Here is a 25,487-nt window from a genome sequence, read left to right as displayed (position 1 = left end):
CTTTGACAGTTGGTGCTTAAAGCTAGTGAGGGAGATAAGTGTTTGCAGTTTCAGAGATTTTTGTAGTTTGTTCCAGTCATTGGCAGCAGAGAAATGGAAGGAGAGGCGGCCGAAGGAAGAATTGGTTTTGGGGGTGCCCAGAGACCTATACCTGCTGGAGTGCGTGCAACAGGTGGGTGATGCTATGGTGACCAGTGAGCTGACATAAGGGGGGACTTTACCTAGCAGGGTCTTGTAGATGACCTGGAGCCAGTGGGTTTGGCGACGAGTATGAAGCGAGGGCCAGCCAATGCGAGCGTACAGGTCGCAATGGTGGGTAGTATATGTAGCTTTGGTGACAAAACGGATGGCACTGTGATAGACTGCATCCAATTTGTTGAGTTGGAGGCTGTTTTGTAAATGTCATCGCCGAAGTCGAGGATTGGTAGGATGGTCAGTTTTACAAGGGTATGTTTGGCCGCATGAGTGAAGGATGTTTTGTTTGCGAAATAGGAAGCCAATTCTAGATTTAACTTTGGATTAGAGATGTTTGATGTGGGTCTGGAAGGAGAGTTTAGTCTAACTAGACACCTAGGTATTTGTAGTTGTCCACGTATTCTAAGTCCAAGCCGTCCAGAGTAGTGATGTTGGGCAGGTGCAGGCAGTGATCGGTTGAAGAGCATGCATTTAGTTTTACTTGTATTTAAGAGCAATTTGAGGCCATGGAAGGAGAGTTGTATGGAATTGAAGCTTGCCTGGAGGGTTGTTAACAGTGTACAAAGAAGGGCCAGAAGTATACAGAATGGTGTCGTGCTCTACATGCTCTTTCAATGACAGTCTGACCAGGTGATTTCAGTTGAAGGCTATGATCCCTTACTAATGTCACTTGTTAAATACACTTTGATCAGTGTAGTTGAAGGGGAGGAGACTGGTTAAAGAAGGATTTTTAAGCCATGAGACAATTGAGACATGGATTGTGTATGTATGCAATTCAGAGGGTAAGACAAAATATTTAAGTGCCTTTGAACGTGCTGTGGTAGTAGGTGCCAGGTGCACCAGTTTGAGCGTGTTAAGAGCTGCAACGCTGCTGGGTATTTTATGCTCAACAGTTTCCCGTGTGTATCAAGTGTGATTCACCACCCAAAGGACATCTAGCCAACTTGATACAACTGTGGGAAGCATTGTAAGTTAACATGGGCCAGCATCCTTGTGGAATGCTTTCGACACCTAGTAGAGTCCATTTTCTGACGAATTGAGGCTGTTCTCAAATCAAATAAAAGTTTATTTGTCACGTGCTCCGAATACAACAGGTGTAAACCTTACAGTGAAATTCTTACTTACAGGCTCTAACCAATGGTGCCAAAAACAAGGTGTGTCTGTGGGTAAGTAAAGAAATAAAACAACAGAAAGACATTAGAAAAAGAGTAGCAAGGCTATATACAGACACCTGTTAGTCAGGCTTATTGAGGTAGTATGTACATGTAGGTATCGTTAAAGTGACTGTGCATAGATGAACAGAGAGTAGCAGCAGTGTAAAAGAGGGGTTGGGGGGCACAACGCAAATAGTCCAGGTAACCATTTGGTTACCTGTTCAGGAGTCTTATGGCTTGGGGGTAAAAACTGTTGAGAAGCCTTTTTGTCTTAGACTTGGCACTCCGGTATCGCTTGCCATGCGGTAGTAGAGAGAACAGTCTATCACTGGGGTGGCTGGGCTTTTTGACAATTCTTAGGGCCTTCCTGACACTACCTGGTATAGAGGTCCTGGATGGCAGGCAGCTTTGCCCCAGTGATGTACTGGGCCGTACGCACTACCCTCTGAAATGCCTTGCGGTCGGAGGCTGAGCAATTGCCGTACCAGGCGTGATGCAACCGGTCAGGATGTTCTCTGTTGCAGCTGAAGAACCTTTTGAGGATCTGAGGACCCATGCCAAATCTTTTTAGTTTCCTGAGGGGGAATAGGCTTTATCGTACCCTCTTCACGACTGTCTTGGTGTGTTTGGACCATTCTAGTTTGTTGATGATGTGGACACCAAGGTACTTGAAGCTCTCAACCTGCTCCACTACAGCCACGTCGATGAGAATGGTGACGTGCACGGTGCTCCTTTTCCTGTTGTCCACAATAATCTCCTTAGTCTTTGTTATATTGAGAGATAGGTTGTTATTCTGGCACCACCCGGCCAGGTCTCTGACCTCCTCCCTATAGGCTGTCTCGTCGTTGTCAGTGATCAGGCCTACCACTGTTGTGTCGTCAGCAAACTTAATGATGGTGTTGGAGTCGTGCCTGGCCATGCAGTCGTGGGTGAACAGGGAGTACAGGAGGGGACTGAGCACGCACCCCCGTGGAGCTCCAGTGTTGAGGATCAGCGTGGCAGGTGGAAACGGCAGTGTGGAGTGCAATATAGATTGCATCATTTGTGGATCTGTTTGGGCGGCATGCAAATTAGAGTGGGTCTAGGGTTTCTAGGATAATGGTGTTGATGTGAGCCATTTACCAGGTCTGTAGTAATCTTGGGCACAGGGACTATAGTGGTCTGCTTGAAACGTGTTGGTATTACAGACCCAATCAGGGACATGTTGAAAATGTCAGTGACGACACCTGCCAATTGGTCAGCACACGTCCTGGGATCCGTCTGGCCCGCAGCCTTGTGTATGTTGACCTGTTTTTAAAGGTCTTGCTTACGTCGGCTATGGAGAGCGTGATCACACAGTCGTCCGGAACAGCTGATGCTCTCATGCATGCGTCAGTGTTGCTTGACTCGAAGCGAGCATAAAGTGATTTAGCTCGTCTGGTAGGCTCGTGTCACTGGGCAGCTCGCGGCTCTGCTTCCCTTTGTAGTCTGTAATAGTTTGCAAGCCCTGCCACATCCGACGTGCGTCGGAGCCGGTGTAGTATGATTCAATCTTAGCCCTGTATTGACGCTTTGCGTGTTTGATGGTTCGTCGTAGGGCATAGCGGGATGTCTTGTAATCTTCCGGGTTAGAGTACCGCACCTTGAAAGTGGCAGCTCTACCCTTATTCCCACTGAGCTAGTTGCCTGTAATCCATGGCTTCTGGTTGGGGTATGTAAGTACAGTCACTGTGGGGTCTACGTTCTCAATGCACTTATTGATAAAGTCAGTGACTAATGTGGTGTACTCCCCAATGTCATCAGAAGAATCCCGGAACATGTTCCAGTCTGTGATACCAAAGCAGTCCTGTAGTTTAGCATTTGCTTCATCTGACCACTTTTTTTATAGACAGTGTCACTGGTGCTTCCTGCTTTAATTTTTGCTTGTAAGCAGGAATCAGGAGGATGGAGTTGTGGTCGGATTTACCAAATGGAGGGAGAGCTTTGTACGAGTCTCTGTGTGTGGAGTACAGGTGATCTAGATTTTTGTTTTCCCTCGTTGCACATTTAACATGTTGATAGGGATTTGGTAGAACTGATTTAAGTTTCCCTGCATTAGTCTCCGGCCACTAGGGTGAGTGGTTTCCTGTTTGCTTATTTCCTACAGCTGACTGAGTGCGGTTAGTGCCAGCATCTGTCTGTGGTGGTAAATAAACAGCCAAGAAAAGTATAGCTCAGAACTCTCTAGGCAAGTAGTGTGGCCTGCAGTTTATCACAATATACTAAAATTCAGGTGAGCAAAATCTAGAGACTTCCTTAGATTTCGTGCACCAGCTGTTATCTACAAATATGCACAGACCGCCCCCCCTCGTCTTATCGGAGTGTGCTGTTCTCTCCTGCCGGTGCAACGTGTATCCCGCTAGCTGAATATCCATGTCGTCATTCAGCCACGATTCCATGAAACATACAATACTAGTTTTTGATGTCCCGTTGGTAGGATATTCGTGATCGTACCTCGTCTAGTTTGTTGTCCAATGATTGCACGTTGGCGAGTAATATTGACGGTAACGGCAGCTTTCCTTGTTGCCTTCTGCTGGTCCGGACGAGGCATCCGGCTCGTCTTCCTCTGCGTCGCTTCCTTTTGCAAATAATTGGGATGTCTGCCCTGTGGGTTGTTTGGAGAATATCGTGTGAGTCCAGCTTGCTGCTGCTGTTGAAGAAATCTTCATCTAATCAGAGGTCAGTGATCGCTCTCCTGAAATCCAGAAGCTCTTTTCTGCCGTAAGATACGGTTGCAGAAACATTATGTACAAAATCATTTACAAATATCGCGAGAGAACCCACATAATAGCACAATTGGTTAGGGGACCATAAAACGGCGGCCATCTCCTCCGGCGTCATCTTGATTGCAAAAGGGGGTGTGCAACTCAAACTTGTTTTGTTCACTCAGTGTAAAATGTAACTTTTTTTGGGGTTAGATCCGGTTCAGAACCCCTGTTTCAAACTGGCCAACAAAACCAAATCATGGGTTGCTGTCATACCTTGTCCATAGACTGCTTCCAGGCTGAAACCAATAATGTAATTTTTTTTTAAACTATCCCGAGTGGTGCAGATGTCTAAAACACTACATCTCAGTGAAATAGGAATCACTACAGTCCCTGGTTCAAATCCAGGCTGTATCACACCCGGCCGTGATTGGGTCCCATAGGGTGGCGCACAATTGGCCCAGCGTAGTCAGTGATTGGCCGGGATAGGCCGCCATTGTAACTAATAATTGATTTTTTTAATTGGGGGGGTGGCGAATATTCAAACTTGTTTAACCTAATAGAAGGAACACCACCATCTAGTGGTGAGAACCTGTTAATAACAGGATGTAGAATGGGACATAAGCCCAACTACCGAAATTACTTATTTCTGAGAACAGGGGAAGTAAAAACATCACCACATTCATTGGAACTACATTACATAGGATGAATTAACAATATCCCCCAAGCCGCAGCTCCATCCTTACTTGTCAGACACAGAACTGATACTACACTGAACAAAAATATAAACGCAACATGTAAAATGTTGGTGCCATGTTTCATGAGCTGAAATGAGGTCCCAGAAATGTTCCATATGCGCACAAATTGCATTTCTCTTACATTCTTTGCACAAATTTGTTTACGTCCCTGTTAGTGAGCATTTTTCTTTTTGCCAATATAATCTATCCACCTGACGTGTGGCACATCAAGAAGCTGATTAAACAGCCTGATCATTACACAGGTGAAACTTTGCTGGGGACAATTTAAAGGCCGCTCTAAACTGTGCAGTGTTTTCACACAACACAATGCCACAGATGTCTTAAGTTGAGGGAGTGTGCAATTGGCATGCTGAGTGCAGGAATGTCCACCAGAGCTGTTACCAGAGAATTGAATGTTCATTTCTCTACCATAAGTTGCCTCCAATGTCATTTTAGAGAATTTGGCAGTACGCCCAACCATGCCAGCCCAGGACCTCCACATCTGGCTTCTTCACGTTCGGAATCATCTGAGACCAGCCACCTGGACAGCTGATGAAACTGAGGAGTATTTATGTCTGTAATAAAGCCCTTTTGTGGGGAAAAACTCGCTCTAGAAGGCCAGCATCCTGGAGTCGCCGCTTCACTATTGACATTGAGACTGGTGTTTTGTGGGTACTATTTAATTAAGCTGCCAGTTGAGGACTTGTGAGGCGTCTGTTTCTGAAACTAGACATTCTAATGTCCTTGTTCTCTTGCTCAGTTGTGCACCGGGGCCTCCCACTATTTATATTCTGGTTGGAGCCAGTTTTTGCTGTTCTGTGAAGGTTGTAGTACTCAGCGTTGTATGAGATCTTCAGTGTCTTGGCATTTTCTCACATGGAATAGCCTTCATTTCTCAGAACAAGAATAGACTGACGCGTTTCAGAAGAATTGTCATTGTTTCTGGCCATTTTGAGTCTGTAATTGAACCCACAAATGCTGATGCTTCAGATACTCTACTGGTCTAAAGAAGGCCAGTTGTATTGCTTCTTTAATAAGTACAACAGTTTTCAGCTGTGCTGACATAATTGCAAAAGGGTTTTCTAATGATCAATTAGCCTTTTAAAATTATAAACTTAGATTAGTTAACACAACATGACATTGGTTTGATGGTTGCTGATAATGGGGCTCTGTACGCCTATGTAGATATTCCATAAAAAATCTGCAGTTTCCCGCTACAATATTAATTTACAACATTAACAATGTCTACACTGTATTTCTGATCAATATGATGTTGTTTTAATGGACAAATGAGCTTTTCTTTCAAAAACAACATTTGTGACGCCAAACCTTTGAATTGGTGTGGGGGTCCGTGGGTGGCTTTTGACCAGTCCTTTCGTTTACTCATGTTTAGCTCATTGTTCTAAAGTTTTGTCCAATTTGGATGTTAGGTATTCTTTCTTCCTATAAATTACAATTTTATCATTTAAATTTAATCCATTAGGTTCATTTCAAAGAGATCAAATTCTATTTCAACAAGATAATGTTGCAGGAAGGCTAATGTTTCTAAGAAAAGTAACAATTTCAGAACAATCTGAGATGGTGGGTGTTTAAAATCTGTGCTTTATAAGGTGGAATGACTCTTTATCCCTAGCCATATAGGCCAATTCCCACGACTACAAAGGGTTAAATAGGGCTGGCGCGGTAATTATACAATCGTGTAACTGACGATTATGGATGAAGACAGTCATGAAAATAGCCGTAAAATATCTACTGTATGTATAAATCTATATTTTTCGCTTTATGAACATAATTTTCAAATTGACTAACTTAACCCAAGAGCAGTAAAGGTAAGCCTGGTTCACATCTAACAGCTGATAAAAGGAGCAATGAGAGGATAATTTAATTTATTTAAATGAAATGTTTACGTTGTGTAACAAACTGCTGACGAAGGGCTGCAGCGGCATTGACATGAATTTGAGACTATTTCCGTGGTGACATTGACTCTTTACAAAGGGATGGAACTTTGCTGGTCCTTGTTTTAGCAAGGTTTTGTAGCAAACGAGTATCATTAAATGCATGCACCCAATCCATGGCTTTACCAAAGACCGGGTTTAGACTTGACAGTTCATGCAGCTTTAGTGTTCTGATCATGGAATTCCAAACGCGTCATGCCTCTACACCTACATTTAAATATCTACCCTGTCCACAGTGGGCATTTCCCCCGCGCTATATTCAAATGACTATGAATTTTACAAACGGTGGAATATGATAATTCAACGGATGGCAGTGGCTAACTAGATTCGTGTGCATGTGTCATTCCCTTTTTTATGAGCTGATTGTGTGATAACAGATGATTTAACCATAGCCCCTCTAGTAATTTAATAGGATCTCTGTTATCCCTAACAGTTCCATAATGGGGCAACAGGTAGCCTAGGGGTTAGTGCATTGGGCCAGTAACTGAAAGGTTGCTGGTTCGATTACCCGAACCGACAAGGTGAAAAATATGTCTGTGCACTTGAGCAAGGCGCTTGCCCCTGTAGCAAATTAGGGTTGCTGTACTAAATGATAGCCATCTGGGATAAATCCAAACCAGTCTGGAATGAATTGCAGTTTATGCATTTCCTGCTTTTGATTATGCAGGAAAATAGAAAGGATGTGATGTATCAGAAATTGTGTAATGGAATTATAGTCAACCTAAAATATTGTCATTTATTTCTAATAGATTTACGGGTTTTGTACCAATTTTCTGTATAAATAGCCTCAACTCTATGTAAACAGACCATACATGTCTCAGATTGTGTTTTCTAGGAAGCTGTGTTTTCTAGGAAGCTGTGTTTTCTAGGAAGCTGTGAATGCTATTATGATACAATATCAGTATGTGTTGCATTTACAACTAGTCTAAATCCTATCAACTGATTTCAGTAAGTTTGAATGGAATTTTGGCATATTGGCAGTTAATTTGAAAAAATATATGGAATCATTCCTCTAAAACTGGCTAGCTAACACATGTGCAGCGCATTTGGAAAGTAATTCAGACCCCTTGACTTTTTCCACATTTTGTAACTTTTTGGATTTAATAAAAAAAATCCTCATTATTCTACACACAATAACCCATAATGGCCAAGCGAAAACGGGTTTAGAATGATATAAAAATCTATTACAAATAAACGTAAGTATTCAAATCAAATGTATTTGTCACATACACATGGTTAGCAGATGTTAATGCGAGTGTAGCGGAATGTTTGTGCTTCTAGTTCCAACGATGCAGTAATAACCAACGAGTAATCTCACCTAACAATTCCAAAACTACTACCTTGTGTGTATAAGTGTAAAGGGATAAAGAATATGTACACCACGTCTCGTTAATGTCTATTTAGACCCTTTGCTATGAGACTTGAAATTGAGCTCAGGTGCATCCTGTTTCCATTGATCAGGGTACCAAAAATGTCTGCAGCATTGAAAGTCCCCAAGAACACAGTGGCCGCCATTATTCTTAAATGGAAGAAGTTTAGAACCACCAAGATTCTTCCTAGAGCTGGCCGCCCGGCCAAACTGAGCAATCTGGGGAGAAGGGCATTGCTCATGGTGGTAACCCGATGGTCACCCTGAAAGTGCTCCAGAGTTCCTCTGTGGAGATGAGAACCTTCCAGAAGGACAACAATCACTGCAACACTCCACAAATCAGACCTTTATGGTAGAGTGGCCAGACGGAAGCCACTCTTCAGTAAAAGGCACATGACAGCCAGCTTGGAATTTACTAAAAGGCACCTAATGACTCTTACCATGAGAAACCAGATTCTCTGGTCTGATGACGCCAAGATTGAACTCTGGCCTGAATGCCAAGCGTCACGTCTGGAGGAAACCTGGCACCATCCCTACGGTGAAGCATGGTGGTGGCAGCATTATGCTGTGGGGATGTTTTTCAGAAGCGGGGACTGTGAGACTAGTCAGGATTGAGGCAAAGATGAATGGAGCAAAGTACAGAGGGATCCTTGATGAAAACCTGCTCCACAGTGTTCAGGGCCTCCGACTGGGGCAACGGTTCACCTTCCAACAGGACAAAGACCCTAAGCACACAGCCAAGACAACTCAGGAGGGAATTCAGAACAAGTCTCTAAATGTCCCAATCGAAAATCTCTGCGGAGACCTGAAAATAGCTGTGCAGCGACACTTCCCATCCAACCTGACAGTGCTTGAAAGGATCTGCAGAGAAGAATGGGAGAAACACTCCAAATACAGGTGTGCCAAGCTTGTAGTATCATACCCAAGAAGACTCGACTGCTGCCGGAGTGTAACCGCGTTCTTCGTTTGTCGAAAGAGTCGGACCGAAATGCAGCGTGGTGGTTACTCATGTCTTTAATGAAACAAATGACGATACATGAAATAACTTAATAAATACAAAAAAACAACAAACGGAACGTGAACCTAATACAGCCTGTCTGGTGAACAACTACACAGAGACCGGAACAATCACCCACAAAATACACAGTGAAACCCAGGCTATCTAAATATGGTTCCCAATCAGAGACAACAAGAATCACCTGACTCTGATTGAGAACCGCCTCAGGCAGCCAAGCCTATACTAGACACACCCCACAACCACAATCCCAATGCCTACAAAAACCCCAATACGACAACACAATAAACCCATGTCACACCCTGGCCTGAACAAATAATTAAAGAAAACACAAAATACTAAGACCAAGGTGTGACAGACCCCCCCCCCCCCCCCCCTAAGGTGTAGGACGTGGACCCCACTCCATTACTGCCATAGTTCCTCCCCTTCGCGTCCTGGTATAATCCACCCTCGCCGCCGACCATGGCCTAATAGTCCTCACCCAGAACCCCACTGGACTTAGGGGCAGCTCGTGACTGAGGGGCAGCTCGTGACTGAGGGGCAGCTCGTGACTGAGGGGCAGCTTGTGACTGAGGGGCAGCTCGTGACTGAGGGGCAGGTAGAAGGCTCCGGTAGATCCTGGCTGGCTGGCGGATCTGGAAGATTCTGGTTGGCTGGCGGATCTGGAAGATACTGGCGGATCTGGAAGATACTGGCGGATCTGGAAGATACTGGCGGATCTGGAAGATACTGGCGGATCTGGGAGATACTGGCGGATCTGGGAGATACTGGCGGATCTGGGAGATACTGGCGGATCTGGGAGATCCTGGCCGACTGGCGGATCTGGGAGATCCTGGCCGATCTGGCGGATCTGGGAGATCCTGGCCGATCTGGCGGATCTGGGAGATCCTGGCGGATCTGGGAGATCCTGGCGGATCTGGGAGATCCTGGCCGATCTGGGAGATCCTGGCGGATCTGGAAGATCCTGGAAGATCCTGGCGGATCTGGGAGATCCTGGCGGATCTGGAAGATCCTGGGAGATCCTGGCGGATCTGGGAGATCCTGGCGGATCTGGGAGATCCTGGAAGATCCTGGCGGATCTGGGAGATCCTGGCGGATCTGGAAGATCCTGGCGGATCTGGAAGATCCTGGCGGATCTGGAAGATCCTGGCCGATCTGGCGGATCTGGAAGATCCTGGCCGATCTGGCGGATCTGGAAGATCCTGGCCGATCTGGCGGATCTGGAAGATCCTGGCCGATCTGGCGGATCTGGAAGATCCTGGCCGATCTGGCGGATCTGGAAGATCCTGGCCGATCTGGCGGATCTGGAAGATCCTGGCCGATCTGGCGGATCTGGAAGATCCTGGCGGATCTGGAGGATCCTGGCCGATCTGGAGGATCCTGGCCGATCTGGAGGATCCTGGCCGATCCTGGCGGATCTGGAAGATCCTGGCCGATCCTGGCGGATCTGGAAGATCTGGAAGATCCTGGCGGATCTGGAAGATCCTGGCGGATCCTGGAAGGATCTGGCGGATCTGGAAGATCCTGGCGGATCTGGAAGATCCTCTGGAAGATCTGGCGGATCTGGAAGATCCTGGCGGATCTGGAAGATCCTGGCGGATCTGGAAGATCCTGGCGGATCTGGAAGATCCTGGCGGATCTGGAAGATCCTGGCGGATCTGGAAGATCCTGGCGGATCTGGAAGATCCTGGCGGACTGGCGGATCTGGAAGATCCTGGCGGATCTGGAAGATCCTGGCGGATCTGGAAGATCCTGGCGGACTGGCGGATCTGGAAGATCCTGGCGGATCTGGAAGATCCTGGCGGATCTGGAAGATCCTGGCCGACTGGCGGATCTGGAAGATCCTGGCGGATCTGGAAGATCCTGGCGGATCTGGAGGATCTGGAAGATCCTGGCCGACTGGCGGATCTGGAAGATCCTGGCGGATCTGGAAGATCCTGGCCGACTGGCGGATCTGGAAGATCTGGCGGATCTGGAAGATCCTGGCGGATCTGGAAGATCCTGGCGGATCTGGCGGATCTGGCGGATCTGGCGGATCTGGCGGATCTGGAAGATCTGGCGGATCTGGAAGATCTGGAAGATCCTGGCGGATCTGGAAGATCCTGGCGGATCTGGAAGATCCTGGCGGATCTGGCGGATCCTGGCGGATCTGGAAGATCCTGGCGGATCCTGGAAGATCCTGGCCGACTGGCGGATCTGGAAGATCCTGGCGGATCTGGAAGATCCTGGCGGATCTGGAAGATCCTGGCGGATCTGGAAGCCTGGCGGATCTGGAAGATCCTGGCGGATCTGGAAGATCCTGGCCGACTGGCGGATCTGGAAGATCCTGGCGGATCTGGAAGATCCTGGCGGATCTGGAAGATCCTGGCGGATCTGGAAGATCCTGGCCGACTGGCGGATCTGGAAGATCCTGGCGGATCTGGAGGATCCTGGCGGATCTGGGGGATCCTGGCCGATCTGGCGGATCTGGGAGATCCTGGCGGATCTGGGAGATCCTGGGAGATCTGGCCGATCTGGCGGATCTGGGAGATCCTGGCGGATCTGGGAGATCCTGGCGGATCTGGGAGATCCTGGCGGATCTGGGAGATCCTGGCGGATCTGGAAGATCCTGGAAGATCCTGGCGGATCTGGGAGATCCTGGCGGATCTGGGAGATCCTGGAAGATCCTGGCGGATCTGGAAGATCCTGGAAGATCCTGGAAGATCCTGGCCGATCTGGCGGATCTGGAAGATCCTGGCCGATCTGGAAGATCCTGGCCGATCTGGCGGATCTGGAAGATCCTGGCCGATCTGGCGGATCTGGAAGATCCTGGCCGATCTGGAAGATCCTGGCCGATCTGGAAGATCCTGGCCGATCTGGAAGATCCTGGCCGATCTGGAAGATCCTGGCCGATCTGGAAGATCCTGGCCGATCCTGGCGGATCTGGAAGATCCTGGCCGACTGGCGGATCTGGAAGATCCTGGCGGATCTGGCGGATCTGGAAGATCCTGGCGGATCTGGCGGATCTGGAAGATCCTGGCAGATCTGGAAGATCTGGAAGATCCTGGCCGACTGGCGGATCTGGAAGATCCTGGCCGACTGGCGGATCTGGAAGATCCTGGCCGACTGGCGGATCTGGAAGATCCTGGCGGATCTGGAAGATCCTGGCCGACTGGCGGATCTGGAAGATCCTGGCGGATCTGGAAGATCCTGGCCGACTGGCGGGTCTGGAAGATCCTGGCGGATCTGGAAGATCTGGAAGATCCTGGCGGATCTGGCGGATCTGGAAGATCTGGAAGATCCTGGCGGATCTGGAAGATCCTGGCGGATCTGGAAGATCCTGGCGGATCTGGAAGATCCTGGCGGATCTGGAAGATCCTGGCGGATCTGGAAGATCCTGGCCGACTGGCGGATCTGGAAGATCCTGGCGGATCTGGAAGATCCTGGCCGACTGGCGGATCTGGAAGATCCTGGCGGATCTGGAAGATCCTGGCGGATCTGGAAGATCCTGGCGGATCTGGAAGATCTGGAAGATCCTGGCGGATCTGGAAGATCCTGGCGGATCTGGAAGATCCTGGCGGATCTGGAAGATCCTGGCGGATCTGGAAGATCCTGGCCGACTGGCGGATCTGGAAGATCCTGGCGGATCTGGAAGATCCTGGCCGACTGGCGGATCTGGAAGATCCTGGCGGATCTGGAAGATCCTGGCGGATCTGGAAGATCCTGGCGGATCTGGAGGATCCTGGCCGACTGGCGGATCTGGAAGATCCTGGCCGACTGGCGGATCTGGAAGATCCTGGCCGACTGGCGGATCTGGAAGATCCTGGCCGACTGGCGGATCTGGAAGATCCTGGCCGACTGGCGGATCTGGAAGATCCTGGCCGACTGGCGGATCTGGAAGATCCTGGCCGACTGGCGGATCTGGAAGATCCTGGCGGATCTGGAAGATCCTGGCCGACTGGCGGATCTGGAGGATCCTGGCCGACTGGCGGATCTGGAGGATCTTGGCGGATCTGGAGGATCCTGGCCGACTGGCGGATCTGGAGGATCCTGGCCGACTGGCGGATCTGGAAGATCCTGGCCGACTGGCGGATCTGGAAGATCCTGGCCGACTGGCGGATCTGGAAGATCCTGGCGGATCTGGAAGATCCTGGCGGATCTGGAAGATCCTGGCCGACTGGCGGATCTGGAGGATCCTGGCCGACTGGCGGATCTGGAGGATCTTGGCGGATCTGGAGGATCCTGGCCGACTGGCGGATCTGGAAGATCCTGGCCGACTGGCGGATCTGGAAGATCCTGGCCGACTGGCGGATCTGGAAGATCCTGGCCGACTGGCGGATCTGGAAGATCCTGGCCGACTGGCGGATCTGGAAGATCCTGGCGGATCTGGAAGATCCTGGCGGATCTGGAAGATCCTGGCCGACTGGCGGATCTGGAGGATCCTGGCCGACTGGCGGATCTGGAGGATCTTGGCGGATCTGGAGGATCCTGGCCGACTGGCGGATCTGGAGGATCCTGGCCGACTGGCGGATCTGGAGGATCCTGGCCGACTGGCGGATCTGGAGGATCCTGGCCGACTGGCGGATCTGGAGGATCCTGGCCGACTGGAGGATCCTGGCCGACTGGCGGATCTGGAGGATCCTGGCGGATCCTGGCCGACTGGCGGATCTGGAGGATCCTGGCCGACTGGCGGATCTGGAGGATCCTGGCCGACTGGCGGATCTGGAGGATCCTGGCCGACTGGCGGATCTGGAGGATCCTGGCCGACTGGCGGATCTGGAGGATCCTGGCCGACTGGCGGATCTGGAGGATCCTGGCGGATCTGGAAGATCCTGGCGGATCTGGAGGACCCTGGCCGACTGGCGGATCTGGAGGACCCTGGCCGACTGGCGGCGACTGGCGGACCCTGGCCGACTGGCGGCGACTGGCGGACCCTGGCCGACTGGCGGCGACTGGCGGACCCTGGCCGACTGGCGGCGACTGGCGGACCCTGGCCGACTGGCGGCGACTGGCGGACCCTGGCCGACTGGCGGACCCTGGCCGACTGGCGGACCCTGGCCGACTGGCGGACCCTGGCCGACTGGCGGCGACTGGCCGACTGGCGGCGACTGGCCGACTGGCGGCGACTGGCCGACTGGCGGCGACTGGCCGACTGGCGGCGACTGGCCGACTGGCGGCGACTGGCCGACTGGCGGCGACTGGCCGACTGGCGGCGACTGGCCGACTGGCGGCGGCCGACTGGCGGCGACCCTGGCGGCGACTGGCGGACCCTGGCGGCGACTGGCGGACCCTGGCGGCGACTGGCGGACCCTGGCCGACTGGCGGACCCTGGCCGACTGGCGGACCCTGGCGGCGACTGGCGGACCCTGGCGGCGACTGGCGGACCCTGGCCGACTGGCGGACCCTGGCCGACTGGCGGACCCTGGCCGACTGGCGGACCCTGGCCGACTGGCGGACCCTGGCCGACTGGCGGACCCTGGCCGACTGGCGGACCCTGGCCGACTGGCGGACCCTGGCCGACTGGCGGACCCTGGCCGACTGGCGGCGACTGGCGGACCCTGGCCGACTGGCGGCGACTGGCGGACTGGCGGCGACTGGCCGACTGGCGGCGACTGGCCGACTGGCGGACCCTGGCCGACTGGCGGACCCTGGCCGACTGGCGGCGACCGGACCCTGGCCGACTGGCGGCGACTGGCGGACCCTGGCCGACTGGCGGCGACTGGCGGACCCTGGCCGACTGGCGGCGACTGGCGGACCCTGGCCGACTGGCGGCGACTGGCGGACCCTGGCCGACTGGCGGCGACTGGCGGACCCTGGCCGACTGGCGCCGACTGGCGGACCCTGGCCGACTGGCGCCGACTGGCGGACCCTGGCCGACTGGCGCCGACTGGCGGACCCTGGCCGACTGGCGCCGACTGGCGGACCCTGGCCGACTGGCGCCGACTGGCGGACCCTGGCCGACTGGCGCCGACTGGCGGACCCTGGCCGACTGGCGCCGACTGGCGGACCCTGGCCGACTGGCGCCGACTGGCGGACCCTGGCCGACTGGCGCCGACTGGCGGACCCTGGCCGACTGGCGCCGACTGGCGGACTGGCGGACCCTGGCCGACTGGCGGACCCTGGCCGACTGGCGCCGACTGGCGGACCCTGGCCGACTGGCGCCGACTGGCGGACCCTGGCCGACTGGCGGCTCTTTGCAGCTCTGGCTGCTCCATGCAGACTGACAGCTCTGGCTGCTCCATGCAGGCGGGAGACTCCGGTAGCGCAGGAGAGGCGAGGCGCACTGTAGGCCTGATGCGTGGTGCTGGCACTGGTGGTACTGGACCGAGGACACGCACAGGAAGCCTGGTGCGGGGAGCTGCTACCGGAGGACTGGTGTGTAGAGGTGGCTCTGGATAGACCGGACCGTGCAGGCGCACTGGAGCTCTTGAGCACCGAGCCTGCCCAACCATGCCTGGCTCGATGCCCACTCTAGCCCGGCCAATACGAAGAGCTGGTATGAATCGCACCGGGCTATGCACCCGCACTGGAAACACCGTGCGCTCCATAGCATAACACGGTGCCTGCCCGGTCTCTGTAGCCCCCCGGTAAGCACAGGGAGTTTGCGCAGGTCTCCTACCTGGCATAGCCATACTCCCTGTAAGCCCCCTGAGCCCCTTCCCAATAAATTTTTGGGGCTGCTTTTCGGGCTTCCTTGCCAACCGTGTTCCCTCGTATCGTCGGCTCCGAAGTGCCTCCACCTGTTCCCATGGGAGGCAATCTCTTCCGGCCAGTATCTCCTCCCAAGTGTAACAACCTTTGCCATCCAACACGTCTTCCCATGTCCATTCTCCGAATAATTCATCCTCCTTTCGCTGCTCATGCTGTCGCTGCCCGTTACCACGCCACTCGGTCCGTGTGGTGGGTGATTCTGTAACGGCGTTCTTCGTTTGTCGAAAGAGAGTCGGACCGAAATGCAGCGTGGTGGTTACTCATGTCTTTAATGAAACAAATGACGATACATGAAATAACTTAATAAATACAAAAAAAAACTGAACGTGAACCTAATACAGCCTGTCTGGTGAACAACTACACAGAGACGGGAACAATCACCCACAAAATACACAGTGAAACCCAGGCTACCGAAATATGGTTCCCAATCAGAGACAACAAGAATCACCTGACTCTGATTGAGAACCGCCTCAGGCAGCCAAGCCTATACTAGACACACCCCTAATCAACCACAATCCCAATGCCTACAAAAACCCCAATACGACAACACAATAAACCCATGTCACACCCTGGCCTGAACAAATGATTAAAGAAAACACAAAATACTAAGACCAAGGCGTGACACGGAGGTGCTTCAACAAAGTACTGAGTAAAGGATCTGAATACTTATGTAAATGATATATTTCTGTTTTTGATTCGTAATGCATTTGCTAAAATTTCAAAAACAGTTTTTGCTTTGTGAGGTACTGTGTGAAGATGACTAAATGTTTATTTTATTTTAGAATAAGGCTGTAACAATATGGAGAAAGTCCAGGTCTGAATACTTTCCAACTGCACTGTACACTGTAGATCAATTCTTCACATTCATTATTTTACACAATCTTATCACAGCACTGGCAAACCAAAGTTGACCAACTCCCTGACCAACATAAGAATGTTATGTCCATTCTTGTATTCTAATTCTTAATTCTATGGGTTTAACATTTCACTAGACCCTAGAATTGTGTGTCTCTCTCCTTTCTAAAATATCTTCCCTCTCTCTCTCTGTGTGCAGGTTTCAGTCTTGCTAGTGAGGATAGCCTCGGGAGAATTCCTACCCAAGAGAGATTGGTAAGGATGGGGGGGAAGACAGGGATAGTATGAAGAGGGTAAGAGCGTGTAGGAGACGTGTGTGTGTGTGTATGGGAAAGAATTTGTCACATACCAGTTATCACAAAATATAATTAGTTGCTTCATCATTGCGTTTCCAGTTTGGAGGTGATGCGAGTGAGGATTCAGAAGCCTGGCGTTCCAGCTACACCCCACAGCCCTGGAGGCCCGAGGTACGCTCTCTTATTCACCTCACAGGAAGCATCCACAACCTGCCCAGGCTTGCACACCCCCCCTTGTGTGTGTATTTAGGCCCTAGTGTATCGTAGTAATCAGTGTTTGAGCAGAATCTAAGTAGGAGTCCTCATGTTTCTTTTATATCATGGTGTGCTGCTGTGCTAAGTTGGTAGAATCTTATATAAAAGACTTCACCACTAACTTAATGGCAAAATGTAGATTTACGCCTAAATAGACATAGCCAAAAGTAACTGCTATTCACGTGTAATACATTGATTCTGACATGCCAAAACTTGGTATATTTGGAAAGACATTTGAGGAAGAGTTTAGAGTTCAGAATAAACAAAATAATTGTTTTTATTATATGCTTTTTGAGCATTTTATTTAGAAAGTAATCTTTCATTGACAAGCTATATGTGAATTATTGATGCCCAGAGCTGTAAACGCATCAATGGCTTCCACAACATGTGAACAATTTAATGAAAAAATGGTATTGATAGACCTAACAATTAGAAATGGGCAGATGTTTTACTATCGTGTGTCAGGTGTGGTCATGGGACATTTCCAAGTGTCACTAAACTTCTCCAAAGTGGCATATGTCTGTAAATTAGATAATTCCAGTGCTATTACATATTTGCAATCGCCAAATGCTATTTTGTTTTTCAGTCTCAAAAACAATTTATACCATATCAACCTCACTCATTGTGAACATTGTGGTGATGTTATGGGGTATCCAGTGTACGTTAAAGTGTCCTTTCAACCTCTCCCAAGTGTCCGAATGTGGTAATTGCACTTTTTTTTCTTTTTTTTTAGTAAACTGGATGGGCCGAAAAGTTATTGTTCACTTTAAAAACTGGCCACAACACCAACCTCTCAAACATTGTGGTGGTGTCGGAGCATACAGGGGATATTTAGTTAAAAAAAAAAAACATCTCAGGTGCCTTAACGTTTAGCCTAGGCATAGCCAATGTATTGGTCCCACAAACAAAAACAAAATCAAAGCAACAGATATACACTACCATTTAAAAGTTTAGGGTCACTTAGAAATGTCCTTGTTTTTGAAAGAAAATGTTTTTTTTTGTCCAGTAAATAACATCAAATTGATCAGAATACAGTGTAGACATTGTAAATGACTATTGTAGCTGGAAACGGCTTATTTATATATATATGTATGTATGTATGTATATATATGTATATGTGTATTAAAAAATATATATAATATCTACATGGATATGTATAAAAAAATATATATAATATCTACATGGATAGGCATACAGAGGCCCATTCTCAGCAACCATCACTCCTGTGTTCCAATGGCACATTGTGTTAGCTAATCCAAGTTTATAATTTTAAAAGGCTAATTGATCATTAGAGAACCCTTTTGCAATTATGTTAGCACAGCTGAAAACTGTTGTTCTGATTAAAGAAGCAATAAAACTGGCCTTTAGACTAGTTGAGTATCTGGAGCATCAGCATTAGTGTGTTCGATTACAGGCTCAAAATGGAAAGAAACGACAACCTTTCTTCTGAAACTCGTTAGTCTATTCTTGTTCTGAGAAAGGAAGGCTATTCCAGGCAATAAATTTCCAAGAAATGAATGATCTTGTACAACGCTGTGTACTACACCCTTCACAGAACAGCTAAAACTGACTCTAACCAGATAAGAAAGAGTGAGAGGCCCCGGTGCACAACTGAGCAAGAGGACAAGTACATTAGAGTATCTAGCTGGAGAAACAGACGCCTCACAAGTCCTCAACTGGCAGCTGCATTAAATAGTTCCCGAAAAGCACCAGTCTCAACGTCAACAGTGAAGAGGCGACTCCGGGATGCTGGCCTTCTAAGCAGAGTTGCAAAGAAAAAGCCATCTCAGACTGGCCAATAAAAATAAAAGATTAAGATGGGCAAAAGAACAGACACTGGACAGAGTAACTCTGCCTAGAAGAATACACACAATAGGCTGACTGGGGAGGTAATTAAGTCGCTCTGGATAAGAGCGTCTGCTAAATGACTTAAATGTAAATGTAAATGTAATGTAAATGTAATTTCACACCGCCACAGTCCCGCGATAAGCACTACAGCGCTCTTCAGTTGTGTTCTGTGGGTGTCACCTAGTAGATTGATATTTCATTGCTTCAGATTCCAACCTTGTTTAACATGATCTAGTCTAAATATGGCATGAATCCACCAATTTGTAACCATCTGCATCACTTTTACATGTATTTTGAAGGGAAACTGCAAATTACACTATTGTGACTAGCCTCACAACACAACCCTGTCCGGTCGAGCATCACTAGCCAGATGAAGCTAACTGGCTGCTTATAACGTTAGCTTTCATAAACAGGAGTTCAATTTCAATAGGCGAACAACAAGTGGCTACCTAGCTAATACTTACTCACAAGGATTTCTAAATCATTGCTAAGAATAATGAAAATGACTGCACTTTCTACTGGTCATTGTTTTCAGGCTGGTTGTATTGGTGCTAGCTAGGTACCAAACTAAAGCTTGCTAGCTACCCCAGAAGTTGCGGCCAAACTAATAATGCTTTATTACCAATGTGGTATTGTAAACACATCGTTCGTGCCCGATGTTTGCAGACTTTTTTGTACAGCTCTGACAGTGCTACTGTATATTTTTCACACGGACTCAAACGGTGTTCCATAGTATGTATGTCATGAAGCTAATAGCAGTGACGCTATTACTGTGTAACTCCGGTAGGGCGACATCTGAACAACAGCGCGCTTGGTAACGTTAGTGTGTACCCGTGCTCAACCAGTTGCGAAAGCCAACTTCCTCCACGACAGAAAACCGTTGATTGTCAAGGGCATTGAATCCATTATCTTGCCGTTAATGGATTTAGACTTTCAAATGAATGCTCGAGCCACACAGCAAACATTGTGGGTTAGGAATGCTGTGTGGCACGTGTAGCGTAACATTTAACGTGGCGTCATTGCGTCATGTACCTACGTTTATATAGGTATGCACGTCAGCTTTTACATCGTTTTTTTTCTTCACATCTGCATTAACTAGACATTGGGCCGATGTTGGCATTTTTATCTAATATCGGCTGATTCCGAAATGTTCAGAGGGAGAAAAATATATACATATATTGTGCATTCCTACTTTGAAGCAGTCCCTCTCTGCCAAGAAACAAAAAGCAAACTGGCATTTTGAACACTAAGATCTGTCATTTCAACCCCCCCCCCATGTTATTTGCAATGCTTGCAGTGCTTCCTTTTGTCTTTTTGGCATGCGTGTTGGATGGTGGCGCTCACCTTGAGTGGGGTTTTTTGTGATGGTTGCTTTGGCCCCCAATTCAGCTATTTCCAACACCAGCTGCTCTCGGGAAGGCCAACTATAAGAGAGGGGTTTGACCTTTTTGTTTTGGCCATCTGCTTTTGGAGAATTAAATAATTTACTGTGTCAATGTCCACAACGTGGTTAAAAAAACTATTGTACCATTTCCTGGTCTTGTGGAGAGCCTGGTAGGAGCCTGGAAGAACTGCAAGCAAATCTGCCTGGTAGTAGCCTGGTAGGAGCCTGGTAGGCTCCTACCAGGCTCCTACCAGGCTCCTATCAGATAGGTTGACACCCCCATGCTTGCATTGTAGTCCTTCACAGGAATGGGGTTTATTTCACCCTCCTTGAGACATGGTTGTTATTGAATGCCTTATGCTGTGTGGTGAGCATGGTTACTTCCCTAGTGTCCTTCCATTTCACAAAAAGCACCTTGTTAGTCCTGATCCAACGTATGGTCTCCCTCTCCGCTGTCTTTGTCATGTTTACCTTGGTCTTGGGAAAATCGATGCTCTTAGGACAAATGGTAACACAAACGCTTATTTTCTTTTTTCAAGAGGTCTATGAAAAGTGGATGTAGAACCATCAGATGTGGTGATTGACATAATCAGTGGGGGGTGAAGACCTTGACCTGCAGGGGGGTGCTTACTGGGGAGCGGGGTGGCTCTCAACCCTCATCAAAATCCTCTGCATCCTTCACTCTGTGGTTAATTAATATAAGGATATATTGTTGTAAGACAGACGTAATTACAGGGGACTAAATTTACAAAACAACATTGTAAAGTTAAAAACACAAAGCCTAAACTTTCTGTACATTTTTATTCACTCAAATATCATATGAATACACATTAGCTAGCCCATGTCAGCTAAATAAATGACAGTGATACGTTTTCATTTTATAAGGACTGAATGCTAAATTAAGGCTACTGAGCTTGCTAGAACATAACAGATCAATTGGCACTGGGGTGTGAAGTGAGAAACTAAAATACTTTTAGCCCAACAATGGCAGGAGAGTTTCACAGCCTCCCCCACCCAAATGCCTTTTGAAGCCCCCTCCATCTGTGCAGAGGTTATTACAATATAGTACCCCTGGATTCATCTCTATTTTGAACTGATATACAGCCAGGACACTTCAATTGTAAATTACCTCAATAAGAAACAGTACTATTGCTTTGATCACATCAGAAAATATCCTCCTTGCAATCTCCAAAATACAACAGCCACAGGACAACTTTATTTGGACGCCGAAACTGAAGAGGGGCGGCAGCGTAGCCTAGTGGTTAGAGCGTTGGACTAGTAACCGGAAGGTTGCAAGTTCAAACCCCCGAGCTGACAAGGTACAAATCTGTCGTTCTGCCCCTGAACAGGCAGTTAACCCACTGCCCTCATTGAAAATAAGAATATGTTCTTAACTGACTTGCCTGGTTATATAAAGGTAAAATAAATAAAAAAAGATGACTTACAACCTCCTTTTCAAAATGAGACTTGCTAGCTAGCTGGGATTTTCTACAAAGAATCTGCCTCCTGAAAAAAGCTTCTCCCAAGGATGTGTGACACCTACTCTCATTGCCTGCTGCACTCCTACTTGGATTCCACCTGGTGATCTGTTCACTGTCTGTCCTGGACTGTTTCCCCCTGTGGCGGGGGTACAGGTACCCCGCCACCCCCCCACATCTAATGCAAATTCAAATGTCATAAATCAACACTGCAGAGCTCTCCCTGTCCTCGTCCGTGCCCTGATTGTATTATTGCTGGTGATATCTGAAAATGTGCCTTTACACCCTGGCCCATCTACTGTTGCTAGCCCCAATTCTGACTTGTGCTCTGATATCTGCTTCAAAGCATGGATTTTCTGCATGTTAACCCTAGAAGCCTATTGCCTAAAATATATCAATTGAAGGTTTGGGTTCACAGCTCCAATGCCGACGTGTTGGTAATTTACTGAGACGTAGTTAAGGAAGAGTGTTTTGAAAACTGATGTTAACCTTTCTGGATATATATTATTTTTGGCAAGATAGATCTTTCAAAGGCAGGGGAGTGGCAATCTTTGTCAAGGAACATCTTCAGTGCTTGGTTGTCTCCACGAAGTCTGTCCCCAAACAATTAGAATTTCTGGTTTTAAGCATTAAACTTTCAAATAGCTCTTTGTTGGCTGTTGCTGGGTGCTATTGTCCACCATCAGCACCGGCCTGTACCCTAAATGCCCTTAGCGCTCTCCTGGTCCCTTCCACTAAGTCTGCAATTGTCCAGCTAGGTGACCTAAACTGGGACATGCTGAAACCACCCGACCAAGTCCTAAAGCAATGGGACTCCCTAAATCTTTCTGAGATTACCAGTCCCACAAGTTATGACTCCAAACACCCAGACAAGGCTACTCTACTTGATGTTATCCTCACAAATAATCCTGATAGGCATCAGTTTTTTTTCTGTAATGTCCTTTGTGATCACTGTTTTACAGCCTGTGTTTGTAATGGCTGCTCAGTGAAACGATCTCTCCTGATTTGTCAGACGCTTGCTAAAAAAACTTTAATCAGCAAGCCTTCCTTCATGACCTGGCCTCTGTAAATTGGTATAGAATCAGTTCGATCCCCTCTGTCGGAGACTCTTGGACCTTCTTTTTTAATATTTTCAGTGGTATTGTTAACAAACACACACCCCTAAAGAAAATGAGAATTAAAAACCTGTTCAGTCCCTGGTATGACCATGATCTGGCAGTTACTCAACCTCAAGAACTCCATTTGGTGAAAGGCTCGGCACATTCATACTCGGGCTGAATGGCTCTTGTTCAGGCAAATGAGAAGTAATTGCACTCAGGCTATCCTGAAGGACAAAGTTAGTTCCTTTAAGGAGCAGTTCTCTCTCTGTGGGTCTAACTCAAAGAAGTCTTCAAAACGGTTAAAGACCTGGAGAATAAACCCTCCTCCTCATAGCTGCCCATGCCCCCCCCCTGCTTTGCTACAAAGTTTCTCCCTGCAGGCAGTCAGTCAGAGGTGCTGAAGGAGCTCCTTAAACTTGACCCTTTTTCTCTTTAAGGCTTGGTGATGATAGGTTGCTGCCCCTGTCTCTCCTCTCTGGGGAGGTTCCCATTGCTTGGAACTCAGCCACTGTGCCCTTTATTTAAAGGGGGAGATCAAATGGATCCTAACTGTTATAGGACAATTTCTATTTCACCCTCTTTATCAAAAGTGTAGGAAAAACGTGTCAATAATCAACTGAATGGCTTTCTTGGGTTCTATAATATTCTCTCAGGTATGCAATCTGGTTTCTGCTCAGGCTATGGATGTGCCACTGCAACCTTAGGTCCTCAATAATGTCACTATTGCCCTTGATTCTAAGCAATGTTGTGCTGTTATTTTTATTGACTTGGCCAAAGCTTTTGATACTTTTGACCATTTTGTTTTTGTGAGAGTATTGGTGTCTCTGAGTGGTCTTTGGCCTGGTTTTCAAACTAGCTCCCTCAATGAGTGCAGTGTATAAATCAGAACATTTACATTTAAGTCATTTAGCAGACGCTCTTATCCAGAGCGACTTACAAATTGGACATCTGCGGTCTCAACCACTGCCTGTCACCAAGGGAGTAACCCAAGGCTCCATCCTAGGCCCCACGCGCTTCTCAATTTACACCAACAACATAGCTCAGCAGTAGGAAGCTCGTTCATCCATTTTACATGCAGATGATTGTCTTATACTAAGTTGGCCCCTCTCTGGGTTTGTGTTAAATGCTCTACACCAAAATCTTTCTTAGAATCCAACAAGCTTTCTCTGCCCTTAACCTTGTTCTGAACACCTCCAAAACCAAAGGTCATGTGGTTTGGTAAGAAGAATGCCCCTCTCCCCACCGGTGTGATTACTTCCTCTGAGTGTTTAGCTTCAGGTAGTTCCCTCGTACAAGTACTTGGGATTATGGCTAGACTGTACACTGCCCTTCTCTCAGCACATCAAAGCTGCATGCTAAAGTTAAATCTAGACTTGGTTTCCTCTACGGTAATCACTCCCCTTTCACCCCAGCTGCCAGAATAACCCTGATTCAGATGACCATCCTGCCATGCTAGATTACGGAGACATAATTTATAGATCGGCAAGTAAGGGTGTTCTCGAATGGCTAGCTGTTTCTTTACCATTCGGCCATGACATTTGCCACAAATGCTCCTTATAGGACACATCACTGCACTCTATACTTCTCTGTAAACTAGTTATCTCTGTATACCTGTCGCAAGACCCACTGGTGATGCTTATTTATAAAACCCTCTAAGGCGTCATTCCCCACTATCTGAGATGACTACTGCAGCCCTCATCCTCCACATACAACACCTGTTCTGCAAGTCACATTCTGTTAAAGGTCCGAGAAGCGCACATCCCTGGGTCGCTCCTCTTTTCAGTTCACTGCAGCTAGCGACTGGAACAAGCTGCAAAAAACCATTCCAACTGGACTTTTTTTTATTTTTTATCTCTGTCTCTTCATTGGGACTCAATCATGGACACTTACTGACAGTTGTGGCTGCTTCACGTGATGTGTTGTCTCTACCTTATCGCTCTTTGTGCTGTTGTCTGTGCCCAATAATGTTTGTACCATGTTTTGTGCTGCTACCATGTTGTGTTGCTGCCATGCTATGTTGTGTTCTTAGGTCTCTGTTGTGGTGTGTTCTATTTTTTTATTTTACATTTTTGTGTCTTTTTGGTAGGCTGTCATTGTAAATAAGAATTTGTTCTTTACTAACTTGTCTAGTTAAATAAAATAAAATTTGACATGGCAAAATGTATAGAATTGCATGAAAATTTGCTGTAACTGCAAAATATTCTTGCAAAATTCTCTCCACCAATGAGCGGTGTGAACAGTGCTTGTGCGATAGGGGGTGCGTTGGATGTTCCCCAATGCTGGAAGGGGGGCCCTGAGTGAAAACGTTTGGGAGCACCTGCTATAGGCTACTTTCATAAAATTATTGGTAGTTAGATTTCAAAATAATTATTCCATTTGTCCACCAGTCAAGTGTGGCTCCAAAATTAGGTTGTAATGACACAAAATAAAAGT

General features: G+C 48.1%; 1 protein-coding gene across 2 annotated transcripts in view; it reads left to right on the top strand.

Annotated features, from left to right (window-relative positions):
- The window catches only part of LOC124036033 (beta-1,4-N-acetylgalactosaminyltransferase 3-like), a 52,278-nt gene that overhangs the window by 7,036 nt on the left and 19,755 nt on the right, over positions 1–25,487 (top strand). For both annotated transcript variants that reach the window (XM_046350111.1, XM_046350119.1), the window contains exons 2-3: positions 16,893–16,948; positions 17,089–17,160. In XM_046350111.1, the coding sequence (XP_046206067.1) occupies positions 16,893–16,948; positions 17,089–17,160 (128 nt within the window). The remainder of the gene's footprint in view (positions 1–16,892; positions 16,949–17,088; positions 17,161–25,487) is intronic.

Source organism: Oncorhynchus gorbuscha, linkage group LG01, assembly GCF_021184085.1.
Source record: "Oncorhynchus gorbuscha isolate QuinsamMale2020 ecotype Even-year linkage group LG01, OgorEven_v1.0, whole genome shotgun sequence".
Classification (NCBI taxonomy): domain Eukaryota; kingdom Metazoa; phylum Chordata; class Actinopteri; order Salmoniformes; family Salmonidae; genus Oncorhynchus; species Oncorhynchus gorbuscha.
This window is presented reverse-complemented; position numbering and strand designations above follow the sequence as displayed.